The 18178-nt window shown below is 58.3% G+C and overlaps 3 protein-coding genes across 13 annotated transcripts; 2 read left to right on the top strand and 1 right to left on the bottom strand.

The window, feature by feature from the left end:
* Positions 1-7586: 7586 nt before the first annotated feature.
* On the bottom strand, positions 7587-10264 carry SLC52A2 (solute carrier family 52 member 2). 6 transcript variants are annotated; one of them, XM_058565264.1, is made up of 5 exons: positions 9969-10264; positions 9362-9601; positions 8389-9256; positions 8169-8292; positions 7587-8061 (listed from the first exon to the last, which is right to left on the bottom strand). In XM_058565264.1, exons 2-5 carry the CDS (start codon positions 9489-9491, stop codon positions 7849-7851), a joined length of 1335 nt encoding a protein of 444 aa, XP_058421247.1. In that variant the 5' UTR covers positions 9492-9601; positions 9969-10264; the 3' UTR covers positions 7587-7848. The 6 variants fall into 6 exon arrangements, with proteins under 6 accessions (XP_058421247.1, XP_058421246.1, XP_058421248.1 ...); XM_058565263.1 differs by having other exon boundaries at positions 9362-9597; XM_058565265.1 differs by having other exon boundaries at positions 9362-9586.
* Positions 10265-10433: 169 nt separating this feature from the next.
* FBXL6 (F-box and leucine rich repeat protein 6) lies at positions 10434-13562 on the top strand. 6 transcript variants are annotated; one of them, XM_058565226.1, is made up of 9 exons: positions 10441-10895; positions 11192-11350; positions 11516-11579; positions 11886-12017; positions 12092-12199; positions 12287-12400; positions 12450-12699; positions 12788-13034; positions 13291-13562. In XM_058565226.1, exons 1-9 carry the CDS (start codon positions 10489-10491, stop codon positions 13439-13441), a joined length of 1632 nt encoding a protein of 543 aa, XP_058421209.1. In that variant the 5' UTR covers positions 10441-10488; the 3' UTR covers positions 13442-13562. The 6 variants fall into 6 exon arrangements, with proteins under 6 accessions (XP_058421212.1, XP_058421213.1, XP_058421208.1 ...); XM_058565228.1 differs by having other exon boundaries at positions 10443-10895; positions 12468-12699; XM_058565230.1 differs by lacking the exon at positions 11886-12017 and having other exon boundaries at positions 10438-10895.
* Positions 13563-13810: 248 nt separating this feature from the next.
* TMEM249 (transmembrane protein 249) lies at positions 13811-16138 on the top strand. The gene is made up of 6 exons (XM_058565296.1): positions 13811-13855; positions 14057-14414; positions 14723-14817; positions 14934-15129; positions 15461-15546; positions 15833-16138. The coding sequence occupies exons 1-6, from the start codon at positions 13811-13813 to the stop codon at positions 16016-16018; spliced, it is 966 nt and encodes a 321-aa protein (XP_058421279.1). The 3' UTR covers positions 16019-16138.
* Positions 16139-18178: the final 2040 nt, after the last annotated feature.

Below are 18178 nucleotides of genomic sequence, written 5' to 3'. Positions count from 1 at the left end.
TATTAATTAGAATTTTTAACCATTATAGCCTTTGTTGTTTTTTTTTGTTTTTTGTTTTTTGTTTTGTGAGGAAGATCAGCCCTGAGCTAACATTCATACCAATCCTCCTCTTTTTGCTGAGGAAGACCAGCCCTGAGCTAACATCTATTGCCAATCCTCCTCCTTTTTTTCCTTTTTCTCCCCAAAGCCCCAGTAGATAGTTGTGTGTCATAGCTGCACATCCTTCTAGTTGCTGTATGTGGGACACCGCCTCAGCATCGATGGACAAGTGGTGCGTTGGTGCACGCCCAGGATCCGAACCCAGGCCACCAGTAGCGAAGCACGCGCACTTAACTGCTAAGCCACGGGGCCGGCCCCTAGACTTTGAATTCTAAGTAAAAACTAAGTAAGCAGTTATAAACTTTCTTTTATGTTAGCATTCCGTGGCTTGACAAATTTATAAACACTTTTCATAATTTCTGGAAACATGTTACTTTATAGTACCATCTTTTAGTAAAACACAAGACATGTTTACTAATAGACCCAGAACACCTTTTAGTTTTTCTGTAATAAGCCAAAAGTAGATAAACTTAGATATGTTTAGCAATAGTGTTTCAGTATTTTATCTTATTTGAAAATTACCCAGATACTCAACAAACTTTTATCATTAACTTAATTTAGCAAAACTGTAAAGTTTTAAGTTACTAAAAGGAATGTGGAAGCTGTTGTTTCAAGTATAAAGACCATAAAATATAATCATTGTACCTAAAAACTCTACTTATTTTCATCTATCTAAATCATTTATTTCCAACAATTGTCAATCAAACCAACAAACTTAAATCAGCTTTCATTTACCAAAGATTAATTTATATCATGTTAACTTGAATGACATTTGGGTTAACTGCATTTAGAAATAATTTTTGTGGGCCGGCCCGGTGGCGCATTGGTTAAGTGCGTGCACTCTGCTTCAGCAGCCCAGGGTTCGCGGGTTCGGATCCCAGGCGCATGCTGATGCACTGCTTCTCAAGCCATGCTGTGGCGGTGTCACACATAAAGAAGAGGAAGATGGGCACGGATGTTAGCCCAAGGCCAATCTTCTTCTGCAAAAAGAGGACGATTGGCATCAGATGTTAGCTCCGGGCTGATCTTCCTCACAAAAAAAAATAAAAAATAAAATTGTTTAAAAAAAAAGAAATAATTTTTGTAAGTGCTTACTTTAAGCTAATTGAATAGAGCTCTTAATTTTGACCACACCATCCAGAGGTAAAATATCACACATATGTAACATACATATAGACACATACACAGAGACTGCACAGCTATTACTGCCATGAATCAGGTAGAGTAATATAAAGCTCCCTAGTTACGAACCCAAATTTTGTTTTAAGCCTTTTCACGAATATTTGTGGAGAAGACACTCGAGATGCTAGATTTTTGGCAAGGACGCTCTTTTATTTATTTATTTATTTTTTCCCCCAAAGCCTCAGTAGATAGTCGTATGTCATAGTTGCACATCCTTCTAGTTGCTGTATGTGGGACGCAGCCTCCACATGGCCAAAGAAGCGGTACATCGGTGTGCGCCTGGGATCCGAACCCCGGCCACCAGCAGCGGAGCATGCGCACTTAACTGCTAAGCCACCGGCCAGCCCAGCAAGGACGCTCTTATGGCCATTTTTCTGTCCTTTAACTTTTTTTTTTTCCTTCAGTCCTAGGAATTAGTGATGGGCCAGATAACAGTTCCCAGAGAGGCGAGATGATAATTCCTTTTGAGATAAAGGAACTGGGTAGAATTTGAACTGCATCTAGAGCTGCATTTCCAGTCTTGCAAGGATTTTTTTTTTTAAAGGACAATTGCTCTTAATTTCTCAGAAATTGGGTTGTAACTGAAATGATATTATAGGTTGATCTACCTGTCTAACTATATCACAAAGGCACAGAGAAACAACTCAAGTTTTCTCCAGGATGGAGTTTCTGGGGGATATTTGCCTTGTCAGTTTTTAACGTCTCAATATCTACAAGCATGTATGGCTTAACTATGCACGCAAGAGGCGTCCCCAAAAGAGAGTGCAAAAGGAGTAGCCCTCACAAGATCCAGAAAGTTCACTCTAAAATAATAGCCCAAGAAAGCAAAGGCTTCCACTGCACAGGTGGTAGTGCACTAACAAACAACAAAGGTTGAGACGACAAAGGCCCCCAGTGGACTGGGACCCCACATGACCGAAGAGGTCACCGAGCCAAGCTCTCAAGACATAGAACAAGACAAAAAGAGGGGGGAAAAAAAACCTCATCTTATATGCACATTAACAGCTTTAGCTATGCTTTGGGTCTCTTGGAGCCAGACTAGTACCTAGGGGGGAGGTGCCGCAGGGTTGGGGACCGTGTGTGCTTTACAGAGTGCCTCGTCGTTGCACGGACATTTTCTTGAAGTTGGCGGGGGACCTGTGACATCTACCCCATTCCGTGACCGAGCTTATCCTTTCATGGGAGACTTCTTGAGGGGGTGAGCACCGTAATGGCTTTTAGCTGCTTGACCCGCGCCCACCAGTATTGCGGTTCTTTTGGCTTCCACGATGCCCTGTTAGCAATAGCTTCCACTTTATGCACATACTCCATAGGCGGGGCCCTACGGCGAAGCTACTGCGAGCCCGCCCAGACAACAGGCTTGTGGAGCTGCCTGCATCTTGCTCTATGGTTTTCCTTGATGACAAACGACACAAAAAACAGAAACAAGGGAAAATAGCAACCGTTTCTGGGAAGAGAAGGATCAATAAACCAGTGAGTACTCAGTAGCTCATACTGCTTATTTGTAGCTGAAAGTCGCCCAATTCAGCAGAATGCAGCCTAAGGGGTTTCAGGTGGGGATGGAATTAGCGTTTCCCATTGTTTCAGAATTTAGACATCACTGGTCAAAAGCATATTTATGCGGCAGCTAGAATCAGATTGTGAAAATTTCAAGCATCCCCGAAATCAAGACCCTTACAATGAAGGCCCAGCCAAGGCTTTCTTCAAATGGGCAATGTAATTCCCCTGAGGCTGATGGCAGTTTGGTAGGACTATTAGCCACAAACAGGAGTACAACCCGTATTTCTGTCTGACCATCTCTGACCACAAAATGAGGTGCAATCATATTTTTGTCCAACCATATTTTAACCTGACAGTTATCAAGCCAAGCCCTCAGGACACAAAACAAGCTTGGTAAGATTCTGCTGTTCTTTGCAAACATTTACAGCTTCTGGAAACTTTCCGTCGAAAGGTTGAGCCCTTGACTCTTTAAAGATAAAAGATTTTTCCTTGTTCCTTGGTTTGGAGGCTCAAAAAGAGCCCAAAATGTAATTTTAAATTATCCCAGGTTATCTTGCCAGCTGTTTACAGTTATCCCCATTTTAGGGGGCTTTTCCCAAGCTGGCAGCAACAAACAAGGTCATTTCTTTTTTTTTTTTTTAAAGTTTAGTTTTCTTTTTTTTTTTAATTTTTATTTATTTATTTTTTTCCCCCCAAAGCCCCAGTAGATAGTTGTATGTCATAGTTGCACATCCTTCTAGTTGCTGTATGTGGGACGCGGCCTTAGCATGGCGGGAGAAGCGGTGCGTCGGTGCGCACCTGGGACCCGAACCCAGGCCGCTAGCAACGGAGCATGCGCACTTAACCGCTAAGCCACGGGGCTGGCCCAACAAGGTCATTTCTAAAGAGAGTTTGTTATGATCACCAAGAAACTCAGTCTCCAAACAGCTAATTTTAACAAATAAAACAGACATAGAGACAAACATGAACAGACACCAAAATCCAATATTCTGGGATTCTAACCCAGAGCTCGGGACTCTAACCCGATCCTTTTGAGTGCCCCAGCAGCTGTAACCTTTATATTGTCTCCCACAATCCTAGCGTTGGGACTTTAATGCAGCAACCAAATCTCACTAGTGGGGCCTCTAATCCACTATCCTCGTGAGATATTAGACAATTTTAGGTACAGGCGCATTTTAACAAGGTCACTCACCCAAATCCAAAAGATGTCTGATCCTGGAGTTCTTTACAGACACAGACAAACTAGACACTGGTTCCTAGATTCTGGGTGAAGTCCTATTCCTCTTCCCACTCTGGCAGGGCACCCTATTAACCAGATGGTCCCCCTTCTCAAAAAGGGGACTCTAGATGGAGGGGAAGGAAAGTTCTTGGTGGCGTACCACCGAGGCGACTTACCCTGCTCCAGATGTGAGCCCATCGACCCACCAAAAGTAGCCATTTCTCTTTCCACCACAGGGAGCGTTAGGAGGCACAGGAGAGCAGGGAGGGCAGATCTCCGAGACAAAGAGAGCCTAGGCAGCCACTAGGGACTTACCTGACAGGTTGTCTATCCGAGCTTGGCTGGCCACAAGCAGGACGTAAAGTCCCAGCAGGGTCACCAGATTCCTGTTACCACACAAAGGGCACGATCTGCTTGCTGTGAGACAAAAGCCAATCATCAAGAGGCAAGATGGTGGGAAAAAAAGGGCGGTTTATTACAGCTTGCTAGCAAGGGGGAAGGTGGCCGACTTATGTCTCAAAGAATCATCTTACAGAACAAACACTACAGGCCCATTATATAGGGGGGTGGTCTCCGGGTGGGGGCAGACATCTGGTCTTAGTTCCTGATAGTCTTTGCTTTTACTGGATATGCATCAGAGACCGGAGCAACGCCCTACACCCTGATCTTTCAGTTGTCCTTGCTGATGGCTGTCAGTGTAGACTCTCTGCCCCGGGGTCATCACATTCCTAAGGAACTCAAGAGAACAAAGTTAGCAACTTACAGCAGCTGGGAGGGGCCATAAAATCCACAGTGTGTCTGGGCTAATCAGAGGTCATTCAACGTCACAATGGGGTTTCTTTTCTACAACATGGCTTCACTTATGTCAACCTTGTCTTGAGCTGGTATCACAACCATTCCCTGGCCAGGGACCCAGCCACAACCACACTCCCCCTTTTCTGGTGCCAGGGAAGCTAGGAGGTCCCTTTGAACTCCATGGAGGGGAGAAAGCCCCTTAAAGGACTGCCGTCCAGTGTCCCCAAGCCAGGCAGTGGGGGTTCTGAGCAGATGCAAATGAAGGGACATGACTATGCTTTCACTCAGGTGTTGTCACATCTACAACCGCATAGGAACCTACACCTGCCTAGGGATTCCAGTGGGCTGAGAACCACAGGACTGAAGAAAGGTGAAGGCCCTACCTTTAGTCATTCAACCAAAGCCAGGTGAGCCTTGTCCAGGCACTCACCAGCTCTGTCTCCAATGAAGTGGCCACACCCCTGGAAAGGAGGCTGCACGTGGGGGCCAGGCCCTGGCTAGCCTTTCTGTGGTTTTTAGGAACTGAGGGGCCTGCTCCTGGTGGTGAGACAGGCAACAGTGGACCTTGCTCTCACCCAGGGGACTGCCCTCTGGGGACAACATGGTGCCTTAGATCCTACCTCAGAAACTGCCTCCCTTCTGGGGTCTCCTTCAAATTCCCCCCAGCCCTGTGTCTGAGAAGCTTTTGGGCAGGGCTGTGAGCCTCAGAGCGACTGGCCGCCTACTGTCCAGTTGGAGGTGTGGGTGCCCTGAAGAGCCACTGGGGACAGGGCTCAGCTCCAAGGGGCCTGGTGCAGTGGGCTGCCCTGCCTCCCTGGCAACTGGCCTCAGCCCTAGGCAGCCGTGAGTGGGAAGGGTGTGCCTAGTGGCTCTCCTGCAGCGTCTTCCTTCCCGTGTTATTCTGGCCCTGCCTGTTTCCTAAGGGGCACTGAAAGGCAGGCCCTGGAGACTTCAAATGGCAGTGGCTTCTTCACACAGCCCACCTCCAGCCCTGGTCCCGGGCTCAGGGCCACCTGCCCCTCTCTCCAGGATACTGTGCATGTCCCACAGGGCCTCTCTCCTCTGTGTTCCTCGGGCCTGGCACACCTGACACAAACGCACATGTGGGCCAAGCAGAGGCTCCACGAATACCTTTGATCATCGCCCAATGGGAGGGAGGGCAGGAAGGAACTGGGAGGTGGCTCCACCAACTCCAGCCCCAGGGTGGGCAGGGGAGGGGTGCTGATGTGGGATGAGGGCAGTGTCAGAAGGGAACAGGCGGGCACTGCGAGACCCCTGGCCATGCCTCGTCCTCCTCCCTCGAATCTCTCTCCACTCACCACCACCAAAGGCGGCTTCCTCAGCTCACACCCCACCTGCCAGCTCCCATCCCCAAAAGGCAAGCAGCCATGGCAGGCTGCCTCTGCCCACAACCCTCCTCCTGGTCATCAGCACCCTGGGGGGTAGTGCCTGGCGAGTGGCCTCCTGCCCTCAGGGCTGGGCTGTGTCTGAGCCACTTGGGAGCCCGGCCCAACCGGATGCTTGATGGAACCACAGACCAGAGGCTCTGGTGGTCAGTGCCCAGGGGGAGGGGAGGATGAAAGGCCTTCAAAGGCTCTCATGCAGGCCAAGTCAAGGACAGGTGGCTTCTGTTTAGAAAGGGCATCCAGAGACCAGAACAATTGTGGGAAGGAGCTGAGGCAGCAGGGGCAGAAGCCTCTTCTCCCAGCACCCACACTCCCCGCTCCTTGTGGCTGCAGGGCCCCCCCTGTAGAAGTGGGGCCCTTTGTCTGTGAGAACGAGGTCTCGATGCCAGGCCAGTCCACTGGATCACAGCTCAGGTGTCCTGCCTCCCCTGGGGAGCCTGTATCCCACAGGGGCCTCTGCTTCCTGCCTGCTCACTGCAGCCTCCATCTGAATACCCTCTCCCAAATCCTCACTAGCCCTCCTGCCTACCTCAGGGGCTCATTCCAGTTCCCCTCCAGCCCTTTCTGTGGGAGAACCACCCAGTCCAGGGCAGACCGTGGTCGGTGCTGAGGCCCCACTCCCTGCATACAACAAGCAAAGGTCCAGACTGCTGTCACAGGGCTGGGGCAGGTGAAGGCTGCTTAGGGCAGAGGCCATCTGTCACCAGCCCAAGGAAAAGGCAGCTGCTGCCATGTCCGCCCGAATAAAGTGTTTGGGGCCTTTGGGGGTTTGATCACAGGAGGAGCTAGAAATGAGCCTTGTGGCTCAGGAGGGGGCAATGCTCTTGAGAAGGATCCTGAGATTGGCTGGAACCTTATACCCCAGTCTCTTCTAAGTCCCACTCACCGCACTGAGTCCCTTCTGTGCCTGAACCTTGCAACAAATCTCTGGCATAAATCCCCTGGTAGGATCCTCCCATAAAGCAGCAGAGAAGCACTGCCATGCTCAGGTCACAAAAGGGGAGATAGCCCTTCCTGCCTGACCCTCATGCCCAGCTGGCTCAGCCCACCCTGAGGCCTCGAGATGCTTGTGGAGCTGTGGCCCCGCCACTCAGCTGGAGATCCCAGATGGGCTGACACTGGGTGGACACCACGCTGTCTCTGACCACCACAGCCTGTGCAGGTCCTTGGCTCAGACTCCAGCCCTGGAAGCTGGCCTTTGCCTCCCTCTGGGCAGGTCTCTGGGGGTGCCGGGGCAGGAGTCCTGGACTCAGAGGGCACGACCCCAGGATCTACGAGAGCAGGTGAGGGTGGCCAGCCCTTGCTGAACAGGTCAGGCCAATGCTCCAGCTCAGGGAAGGTCTATCTGCACCGGGAAAGGTGTTCCTGGGATTAACAACTCCGACTCATGGAATAAAAATGCTTTATTGTGCAAATCCCACACAGGTCCCAGGTCCAGGGCCAAGTCTACAGCTGTAGTTGGGCCCTGTCTCCGTGTCTGCTCTGTGGTCCCTACCCTGGCCTGAAATGCCAGGGTCTCCTGTGGAGTGTCCAGCAGGTATCCATAAGTGTGCCCATGTGTGGGGAGGGCCTTCCTGGGCCGCAGGCACTATGGCAGTCCCAGCCTGAAGATAGGTGGGGCAAAGTCAGGTCCCCACCTGCCCCAGCTCAGGGTCCACACAGGTCCACACAGTCTTTCCCGCTGTGGAACACATGGTAGATGCTGGTGGGAGGGAACATGGTGACAGCACCAAGCATGGAGCCCACCTGGATGGCCACACCAGCTGCCAGCAATGCCGGCCGGCCCCCGCCATGCAGCAAGGAGCTGGTAGCCACCTTCACATAGGAGAACACGCCCAGACACAGCACCCACGACAGCACCTGGGAGGGTGGATGCAGCAGCAGGCTGAGCATGAGATGTCCCAGCTCTGGGGCAAACACCCTCCTCACTCCCACCCTCTTTGCTTCAGTGTCCCCAGTGTACTTACCACAAGGACCACCCCTGCAAAGGTGCCCACCAGGGGTGGGCAGGGGCTCAGGACTGCCAGCGCCATCAGGTAGGCCCCAAACAGCATGCCCAGTAGAGAGAGACCACCCAGTCCTGCCAGTGACCTGCCGAGGGTGAGCAGAAACTCAGGGCTGGCTGCACGAGGACCCAGCCCCCATCCCTAGTTCCACCCCCTGAATGACTTGGGGCCCTCTGTGCACCTGCACAGCACACCCATGGCCAGGAAGCAGGCGAGGGGGTTGGCGGCGCTGCCCAGCACCACAGCCAGGTGGTAGGCCAGGCGCCCGTAGGGCAAGCAGGAAAAGCTCTGCACGGCAGGCAACACGCCATTGGTCAGTGCGTTGGTGACGGCCAGCAGGCCCAGCAGGCAGGCACTATGGGTGGAGAGCTGATGGGCCTTAGGGTCTGGGCTGGCAGTGGTGCCCGCTGCCTGGCTCAGTGGCTCCTGCAGCGGCGAGGCCTCTTCCTCCTCCTCCTCCACTCCTGGGGCTCCCATCCGGAGGTCAGGCCCTGGGCCCCCTGTGGGTATGGATGGTGGTGACGGCAGCAGTAGCAGGAGACCTTGGAAGGCAGCAGCCGAAGTGACCAGAAGGGCAGTCAGTGCCCAGAAGAAGGTGCTGGCAGGAAAACGCTCTGGGAAGTAGTGGGGGGGCCCAGGGGTGCCATTGGTGGGGGCTGGCGGGCACTCAAGGCGGCCCACACCCTGCACTAGGGCCAGCAGACAGGGCAGCAAGGAACTGAGGCCCTGACCCAGGAAGAAGGACCGCAAGAAGGGAGGTGGCAGGTGGCTCAGGAAGGGCAGGAAAGTGACATTAGAGGCACAGCAGGCCAGTGCCAGCACCAAGGCCAGCGTTAAGAAGGCCACAGAGTGGAGCTGCCCTGCCACTGGCGCCACGTGGTGCCACAGTAGGGCCAGCAGGGCTGCGCCCACCATGCTCAGCATCTGCACCACCTGGATGGGGGCCCGCTCGCCCTTGCCCGGGGCCAGCCGCCTCCACAGGGTCACCACCAGCAAACCCAGGTTCCCCAAAGCCACAAGCACAGCGAGGTATGAAGGTAGGCTCCAACCTGCAAGGAAAGGAGGCAGCCACGTCAGGGGCAGGATGCTAAGGGACCAAGAGCAGCTGCAACCCACTTTCCCCAGGCACACCTATCCCACACACTCCCACTCACCCTCGGGGAGGTCTTTTACCACCACAGGTAGCTCCACCCAGATCCCATTGATGGCAGCCCAGGAGCCCATGCCGAACAGGGCTACCAGCAGGTGGGTCAGCACCAGACGGTCCAGCGGGGGTGCTGCCATTCAACCCAAGGCTGGGTCCTCTATGACAGGGCAAAGGTCACAGCCAGCTCCTCTTTCCACGCCTAAGTCCAAAGATGCTTCAGCTCTTCTGGGAACTGAAGAACTTCTAGCTTGAAGGAAACACACCCGCACGCAAGATCACAAGGAGGAGAGACAGATCCGGAGTCAGAGGAGGACCAGACCGCCAAGACCAGGGAAACGCGGAGTGCCCGGGGGTGGGGGATGGGGAGGAGTAGGGAGCAAAACATACCAAGAAGCACCGGCTACCTGTGTCGGAATGACGACACAGGAAGGCGGGCAGACAGAAAAGCAGGAAGCCGTGCCTAAGGCGCCACGGCCCCAGGGCAAGAGCTGATCTTAGGGTCTGAGTTGCCGAGACCACCACCACCCTCACCCCAAAACGGACACGAGGCCAAGGACCCCGGGACAGGGGCACCTCTCAGGCGCCACGCACACCTCTGCGGTTTATGCGCCCACCTTGGAGTGCGGGGCTGCAGCGAGACCCAGGACCGCCGACGCCCCGTCGCGCTCTGAGCGGGTGTGGCCGCAGCGGGCACCGCTCCTCGCTGCGTTAGGTGGGCGGCGGGGAGCCGCGGGGCGAGGGGGTCGCTGCCCCTCCCGGTCCGGCACCCGCACGCTCCCCGACCCGGCGGCGGGCCGGCCACGCTGAGAGGGCACCGCCTCTGGCCCAGGGTCGCGGCCTCAGCCCAGAGCCGGTGGGGCCGGAAGACGCAGCCCGGCTGGAGCGGGAACTCTATTCACTGCGGGACTCCGGGACTCCACTAACCCGCCCACCCCAGGCATGGCCCACCGCCGGAAGTCCCGCCCCGGAAGTCGAGTGCTCAGCCGGCGGGGAGGGGGCCGGCTTGGGGCCTAGGCCCCGCCCCTCCGAGGGTACGCCGCGCCCACGCCTACTCCACGGCGGCTCCGCCCCTTCCGCCGCCGGCCCCCGCCCCTTCCGCTCCTCTGGGCGGGCCCTGCAGCGCGCGGAGTGGTTATGGCTAGCTCGGCTGCCCGGAGGGCCCGGCGCAGAGTCCGGGGAGTGCCGCCGGCCGGGGCGCGGGCCCGCTCGGCCGAGAACTGGTGGTGGGATCGGCTGGCGCCGAGCGGCTCCGGGTACCACCTGCTGCAGGCGGACAGCATGCTGCTGGTGCTGCCCGGCCCGGGGCCCGCCCGCGCCCGCGCGCAGAGGCGCGCCGCCCGCCGCGCTCAGCGGCTGCCTCCCCCCGGGGCCCGCGCCGCGGCAGCCAAGGCCAAACCTAGACCCGCGCCCGCGCCTGCGCCCGCCCCCGAGCTGCAGCAGGGGCCCGACCCGGGCTGGGGCGACCGCATCCCCTTGGAAATCCTGCTGCAGATTTTCGGGCTGCTGGTGGCGGCCGATGGGCCCATGCCCTTTCTCGGCAGGTACCCCAGGCCCAGCAAGCGCAGCGGCATGGCTCAGGCTGACCCGTTGCCCACCGAGCGGGAAGCTGAGGTGGGGGCAGAGGGCGAAAGCGCCTGAGCGCGCACACACGCGCGCCAGAGAGCGCAGTCTCAGAGGGGGTTCAGTTGGAGCCCCAAGGACCCGACTTTGAGCTGAGGTGTCCACAGCGTTGTGAGACGTGCGGGGGCAGGTCCCTCCTCTTAGAAAACTCCTTAGCGGCAGCCGGTGGGGGGGCATCGGCCACGAAAGGCCTGGGCCCTTAGAGATTTTCTCCCAGGGCTGCACGCGTGTGCCGCCGCTGGCACGACGCCGCCTCCCAACCCGCGCTCTGGCACACCGTGACCCTGTCGCCCCCACTGACTGGCCGCCCCACCCTTGGCGGGGCCAAAGCCGAGAAGAAGCTCCTTGCTTCCCTGGAGTGGCTTATGCCCAATCGGTGAGGCGTTCCCTCTTTTCTTTGTCCCCTCACTCCACCTCTGTGGTGTGTGGAAAGCCCCAGGCCCCTTACTTTCTCCCTGCACCAAGGTGATGGGTGGGGAGGATGTTAACAGAAGGGGCAGTGTGGGAACGCTGTGCACCTCTGCCTCTGCTGTCGGCCCAGGTTCTCACAGCTCCAGAGGCTGACCCTCATCCACTGGAAGTCCCAGGTATACCCCGTGTTGAAGGTGAGAGCTCAAGGCTGCCCTGCATACCAGCCGTGACACTGGGGTTGCCCAGTACTTCCAGGGAGTGGGTCAGGCACCATGGAGCCCAGCACTGCCCCATGGGGATGCTTGCCTGGTTCTCCTTTCCTGTTGTCTCCTCCAGCAGGGAGGTATCAGAGATGGGAGTACCCAGGTATGCCTGGCATGGGCAGAAAGGAGGTCATAGCTGGGGCAGTAAGGTGGGGTTGGCACCAGCCACTGGTTTCTTTGCCTTGTGGACCACAGCCTGCCCTCCCCCAATTCTAGCTGGCCCTCTGTCTTCCACAGCTGGTTAGCGAGTCCTGTCCTCGGCTCACCTTCCTCAAGCTTTCTGATTGCCACGGTGTGACCCCTGGCACTCTGATCATGCTAGCCAAAGCCTGCCCCCAGCTCCACAGCCTGGACATACAGCACTCCTTGGTGAGCCTTGTGTCCCCAAGAGCCCCAAAGAAGCCTGGGCCGAGGTGACAGGTACTCCTGTGTTGGGTTCCCAGGTGGAGTCTACCGCCGTGGTAAGCTTCTTGGAGGAGGCTGGGCCCCGAATGCGAAAGCTGTGGCTGACCTACAGCTCCCAGACAACAGCCATCTTGGGTGCGCTGCTGGTAGGTTGGTGACGGACAGGAGCAGAGCCAGATGCTGAGGCAGGGACTGCCTGGCCACTGACCCCCGGTTCTCCCCAACCTCTGCAGGGTAGCTGCTGCCCCCAGCTCCAGGTCCTGGAGGTGAGCACCGGCATCAACCGCAACAGCACTCCCCTCCAGCTGCCTGTTGAGGCCCTGCAGAAAGGCTGCCCCCAGCTACAGGTACCTGACGCCCCGCCTCTCCCACCTGTCACTCCCTCCCCATCTGCAGCCTGGGCCTTGCTCCCAGGTGCTGCGGCTGCTAAACCTGATGTGGCTGCCTAAGCCTTCTGGGCGAGTGGTGACTCCTGGCCCAGGCTTCCCCAGCCTTGAGGAGCTCTGCCTCGCCAGCTCCACCTGCAACTTTGTGAGCAATGAGGTCCTGGGCCGCCTGCTCCATGGCTCCCCTAACCTGCGCCTGCTGGATCTTCGTGGCTGTGCCCGCATCACGCCTGCTGGCCTACATGATCTGCCGTGTCAGGGTCAGCTCTCCTTGGGTGGTGGCTGGGCAGGTGGGATTTGGGGACCCTTGCCCACCTTGCAGCTCATGCCCACCTCCCTCACCTCCAGAGCTGGAGCAGCTTCATCTGGGCCTGTATGGCATGTTGGACCGGCTAACTCTAGCTAAGGAGGGCAGCCCCCTTTTGACCCAGAAATGGTGCCACACGCTGCGGGAACTGGACTTGAGTGGCCAGGGTTTCAGCGAGAAGGACCTGGATCAGGCCCTAGCTGCCTTTTCAGGCATCCCTGGGGGCTCACACCCGGCCCTGTGCTCCCTCAACCTCAGGGGCACCCGGGTCACAGCAAGCAGTGTCAGGTCAGCACCCCTTCCTCCAGTCCTTTGGAGCCAGTACGGCTTCTCCTCCTATTCTGCCTGGCTCACCAACTCCAGGGGTCCGAAAGGGGAGTGCATACTGGTCAAGCCCCTGCTTGGGGTGGGTCTCGGTGGCTGTGGGTGGCAGAACCCACAGTTGTGGTGCATGGGGAGAAAGGGCTCCCTAGCCTGGCCCAGCCCTACAGGATCTTCTGGGGGCCAGTGGCTCAACTCCCCATGGCCTGCCCTGCCCCCACAGCTCTGTGATCAGCAGTTGCCCAGGCCTGTTGTACCTCAACCTGGAGTCCTGCCGTTGCCTTCCCCGGGGTCTGAAGCGGGCCTACCGGGGCCCAGAGGAAGTCCAGTGGTGCCTGGAACAGCTGCTCACCAGCCTTCCCTCCCCCAGCTAGGCAGCTCCAGACCCCAGACCCCGTGGTCAGCCAGCCCTGCCTTGCACCCTTTCCCAGTTTTGGATGTTTGAGCACTTTGTTAGAATAAAATGTCTTCAGAAACTCTGTGTGGTCCTTGGGGTGGGGGTGAGGGGACAGGGATCGTACCTAAGGGAACCAGTCTGGGCTAGAGCTGGCCCAGAGCTTGTGTGTTGTGCGGTGAGGGGCCTGAGTCTGCCTGTGGCTGTGCCTTGCCTGCTCACTCCTGGGCTTAAATCTTGGATGGAGTGCATGTGTATGTGCACGCACATGGTTGCGCGTGGGTCCCACCCTCAGGGACACTGAGCTGAGCTGTCTCTGGCTGTATGTGAGGCTCTGGCCAGGGCAGAAATGGTGCTGGAGAAGGGGACACCCTGCTCAGCCATGGGGTTTGGTGTAGGGTGCCTGTCTGCGGATTTCTCTCCAGGTTAGGCCTAGAATGTTCCCCCACCCCACCCTTCAGATAAGAACTGTGAACCAGGCTGTACAGGAGGCCTCCAGTGGGATGGGGACTAGGCGTGAAGTGCACACCCACCGCAGGGCCTGGCCAAGGGACCTCCTGGAGAAGGGCCGTGGTCACAGAACGACCCCTTCTAGAACCCGCCGCCCAAAGCTTCTAGAACCCGGGCGCGGCCCAGCCTGGACCTCCACCTGGTGGCGCTCCCCTGCCTGTTTCCCGAGAGGTCCTCCTTTCTGGTCCGCAGCCCTGGAGGCTTTCTTCTCCCAGGTAAGAGCGCGACTGTCGGCAGCGGGCGGTGGCAGCAGACGAGCCGCCCAGTTGACCGCCTGTGCCTGCCTACCCAGGCCCCCAAGGGCCGGATCAGCGGCCTGCCCACGACCTCCAGCGGCAACCCCTTCCAGCTCTGGGCCCTAGGACTCTTCTGCACCGAGCGCCACCTGGCCAAGCGCCTCAAGGACAACAGCTTCTACCCATTCACGCAGCAGCAGCCCAACGGTGCGCGCGGGCGGCGGCCGGGGCTGTGGTCCTGAACAGGGTGGGGCGGGACGCGGGGGCGGGGCCAGAGCCTCGGGTGGGGTCGGGGCCGGGACGCGGGGCGGGGCCTGGGGGCCTAAACGGGGCGGGGCCAGAGCCTGGGCGGGGACGGCCAGGGCCCCTGCAGGCGCAGAACCTGCAGCAGGACGCTGACCACAGTCCCGAGCCCTGCGTGGGGCGGGCTGTTCCGCCCCGAGCCCTGGCACTGCCACCCCCGGCTGCGAGCAGGGGCTGGCTGTCCTCACGCGCCGCCGCCGCGCCGCCCCCAGTCTTCGTGCTCGAATACTACCTGGACACGCTGTGGAAGGGGACGCTGCTCTTCGTCGTCTGCCTCATCCTCGTCAGCTTCGGCTTCGTGAGCCAGGTTTGAGCTCCTGGGCCCGCCTGCCACGGCCTTTCTCCCCTGGGGGCCGGATCCGCCGCTCGGCACCCCCTCCCCGCGCCCCCTGGCCGCTCAGAAGGTCCCCGCGGCGCCCGCAGGTGCAGAAGCAGGAGACTTGGGGCTTCCCCGCGTACGGCGTGGGCGTGGGCCTGTGGCTAATGATCTCGTCGCTGCCGCGGCGCCGCCTGGTGCTGAACCACACGCGCGGCGTGTACCACTTCTCCATCCAGGGCCGCACCGTGTGTCAGGGCCCCATGCACCTGGTCTACGTGCGCCTGGCGCTCAGCTCCGACGGTGACGCATGGGGCTGCCGCGGACCCGGGGAGGGTGTGCAAGGGTAGGGGAAGCCGCTTGGGAGTAGAGGGGCGTCCGGCAAGCTGGCCCACTGCCCCGCCCCCTGGAGCGCCCGCCCCCTGGAATCCCCGCCCCCTGGTATCTGCGTCTCCTGGAGCACCAGCTCCCTGGAGCCCCCGCCCCCTAGAGCCCCCGCCCCCTGGTATCTGCGTCTCCTGGAGTACTAGCCCCCTGGAGTCCCCGCCCCCTGGATTCCCCGTCCCCTGGAATCCCCGCCTCCCGGAGCCCCTTCCCCCGGGACCCCCGGGCTGATCCTCTTGCCTCTCGCCAGCCTACGGAAGGTGCTTCTTCCAGCTGGTGCTGTGCGGCCACAAGTTGGAGCCGCTGGTGCTGGTGCAGCTGTCAGAGCGCTACGAGGTGGGTCCCGCTCCAGCTCGCCCCGGGGCCCCAGACACGCTCCCCTCGCTGCCTCGATTCAGCTTGATCCGATCACTGCTTAGGGTCTTAAGGTGGGGCCATTTCGCAGGCAGAGGGAGAATACAACGCAGTCGTGGCCCAGGCTTCCGCTGGGAGCCCGCGGAGAGGGCGCCGGGGCTAACGGGCAAGGCTGGAGATGCGGTCTGGCAAGGGAGGGGACGCCTCGGGGGGCGGCGGCGGGGCCTCTGCTGTCCGGGCGAGAGCTGACCGCCACCCGCTCCCCCAGCAAATGGAATACCTGGGCCGTCACATCGCCCGGAAGCTCAACATTAACTACTTCGACTGCCTGGCCACTTCCTACCGGCACGTGGTCCGCCACTGGCCGCTGGGGGCCGCCTTCAGCCCGGGCATCGTGCTGCGAAAGACCGGCGCCTACGACAAGCCGGGCTCTCCGTGGGACCTGGACGTGTGACGCTGCGGGCTGGCACCCCACCCTTCCCCCACCCCAGGACTGCATTCTCCCTTCCTCTCCAATCTCCTAACTTCACCCCACCACTGGTCTTCCTCTCGATAAAGCTGCCTCTTGCTTCCAGCCGGGTCGTTTTCTCTGCGAGGGGCTCCCACTCCAGGGTCTTCCCCTAGTGCACATCTCCCACGGCTTCCGGAGCAACCCCCTGAGTTTGGGTTGGAAGATGGAGGTGGTGGTGGGAGCGACGACGATAAGCAGCCAGGCCTCTAGGAGGTTTCGCTCATCATGGGACAGGTATGGGATACACTCCCCCTCTTGGCCAGCAGTACTGAACTGGTCCTATCCCGCCTCAGAAGTGCTGACCAGTGAGTTATGTCAGATCTGATTGGTCCAGTCTGGGTCAGATGCCTGTTACTAGTCCAATCAGCAATGGGATGGGGCACAGCCATGTGTCAAGCCCTGTGTCTGGGGGTGCATCCTGGGCTAGCCACTTCCCAAAGTCCTGCTGCATAGCTCCTAGGGAGTAGGCTGCAGAGCCTTAGGCCAGGGCTCAAGGCCTGCTGGGGGCAGTGGGGGGTGGTGCCTGCTGGACCCGCAGTCCTATGTTCCCTTGTCCAGTGGGTATTCCCACCTCCTGGGTGCTGGGAGCTGCTGTGGGAGCAGAGAAGGCAGTAGTGGGTCATGGGGACCCAGGAGGAGTGGCACCTGGCACTATCCTCCTGGCTCTCCTTGTCAGCACTTTCCCTCAGGGCCATGCTGGTGACCCAAGTCTTTGTGCATTGTGCCAGCTGAGTGTCCCTGGAACCAGGACCAGCTGCATAACTTGCAGGGCTCCATGCAAAATGAAAATGCAGAGCCTCTTGTTAAAAAGTTATTACGAATTTCCAGATGTGGGCCAGCCCCGTGGCTCAGCGGTTAAGTGCGTGCACTCCGCTGCTGGTGGCCGGGGTTCGGATCCCGGGCGCGCACCAACGCACCGCTTCTCCGGCCATGCTGAGGCTGCGTCCCACATACAGCAACTAGAAGAATGTGCAACTATGACATACAACTATCTACTGGGGCTTTGGGGAGAACAAAAAAAAAGGAGGAGGATTGGCAATAGATGTTAGCTCAGGGCCAGTCTTCCTCAGCAAAAAGAGGAGGATTAGCACGGATGTTAGCTCAGCGCTGATCTTCCTCACAAAAAAAAATAAAGAAAGAAAGAATTTCCAGATGGCGATGCTAGAGCATTAAAACAAGTGCGGGCCCTTCTGAGCTTGGGGCACTGTGTGACTGCACAGGTCATGTGCCCATGAAGCTGGCCCTGCCTGGGTCCATGGCTCAGAGTCACTCGCTGGTTGACTCCCGATCTGATGGCTGGCCAAACCCAGTGGGCACACCAGCATCCCTGCCTGTCTCTGGGGCAGAGTCCAGAGGCTGCAGGAATTGCTTTAGGCAATCCCAGGGAGCAGTTGTTATTCATGGCACAAGTGCTGAGACCCCTGCCCCTCAGAAGATGGGGCCTAAGTTGTCCCCAGAGTGGCAGTGCCCAGTTTTTACCAGGGGGACGGGCTCGAGAGAGTGGGCAGAGCCCGGCAGTGGAGACACTGGGACAGGTTGGGGAACAATGTAGTGGGGGATGCAGAGGAGGGTGGGGTGTGGGCCATGGAGCTCGGCTGGCCGGGTGGGCGCCCCGTGGCTAAGCGAGGCCCGGGGCGCCCAGGCTGCCTGTCAGCTCTGGGCAGGGTTAGGAGGGGTTAGAATGCCAGCCCCTCGGGCTCTAGGAGGCTGCTCAGTTCATCAGCAAGGCTTCTGGTTGGGGACACAGTTTCACCCAGGCAGGCAAAGTCCCTGCCCTCCTGGAGCTGATGATCTAAGGGGGACATAGACTGAGGAGCTAAGTTCTATGCTGCCTAAGTGGCTGGAGGAGGGGTGAGGTCCCTCTAGCTAGGGGGTCAGGGAAGGCCTTTCCAAGGATGCAACATTTGAGCTAATACAAGGAGCTGGAGGTCACATGGAGCTCCGGGGGAGAGCATTTGGGGCAGAGGGACAGGAAGTACACAGGGCAGGATGCAGCCTGAGCTGGATGTCCCTGAGAAGCTGCAGGGAGACTGGCTGGTCAGAACGGAGGTGGACGTGGAAGGCAGGAGTCAGCGGGAAGCCACCGGGGAGTGGTAAGCAGAG

Source organism: Diceros bicornis, chromosome 21 (genome assembly GCF_020826845.1).
Source record: "Diceros bicornis minor isolate mBicDic1 chromosome 21, mDicBic1.mat.cur, whole genome shotgun sequence".
NCBI lineage: Eukaryota > Metazoa > Chordata > Mammalia > Perissodactyla > Rhinocerotidae > Diceros > Diceros bicornis.
This window is presented reverse-complemented; position numbering and strand designations above follow the sequence as displayed.

Coding starts and splice junctions, on each gene's coding strand:
- SLC52A2 (XM_058565264.1), bottom strand. CDS start 9,491: ATGGCAGCACCCCCGCTGGACCGTCTGGTGCTGACCCACCTGCTGGTA. Junction 9,257..9,361: donor GGTAAAAGACCTCCCCGAGG/GTGAGTGGGAGT, acceptor CTTTCCTTGCAG/GTTGGAGCCTACCTTCATAC. Junction 8,062..8,168: donor TTGCAGGGGTGGTCCTTGTG/GTAAGTACACTG, acceptor CCACCCTCCCAG/GTGCTGTCGTGGGTGCTGTG.
- TMEM249 (XM_058565296.1), top strand. CDS start 13,811: ATGGTGCTGGAGAAGGGGACACCCTGCTCAGCCATGGGGTTTGGT. Junction 14,818..14,933: donor GCTTCGGCTTCGTGAGCCAG/GTTTGAGCTCCT, acceptor CGGCGCCCGCAG/GTGCAGAAGCAGGAGACTTG. Junction 15,547..15,832: donor AGCTGTCAGAGCGCTACGAG/GTGGGTCCCGCT, acceptor CCGCTCCCCCAG/CAAATGGAATACCTGGGCCG.
- FBXL6 (XM_058565225.1), top strand. CDS start 10,489: ATGGCTAGCTCGGCTGCCCGGAGGGCCCGGCGCAGAGTCCGGGGAGTG. Junction 12,018..12,091: donor TGGACATACAGCACTCCTTG/GTGAGCCTTGTG, acceptor TTGGGTTCCCAG/GTGGAGTCTACCGCCGTGGT. Junction 12,401..12,449: donor AAGGCTGCCCCCAGCTACAG/GTACCTGACGCC, acceptor CCCCATCTGCAG/CCTGGGCCTTGCTCCCAGGT.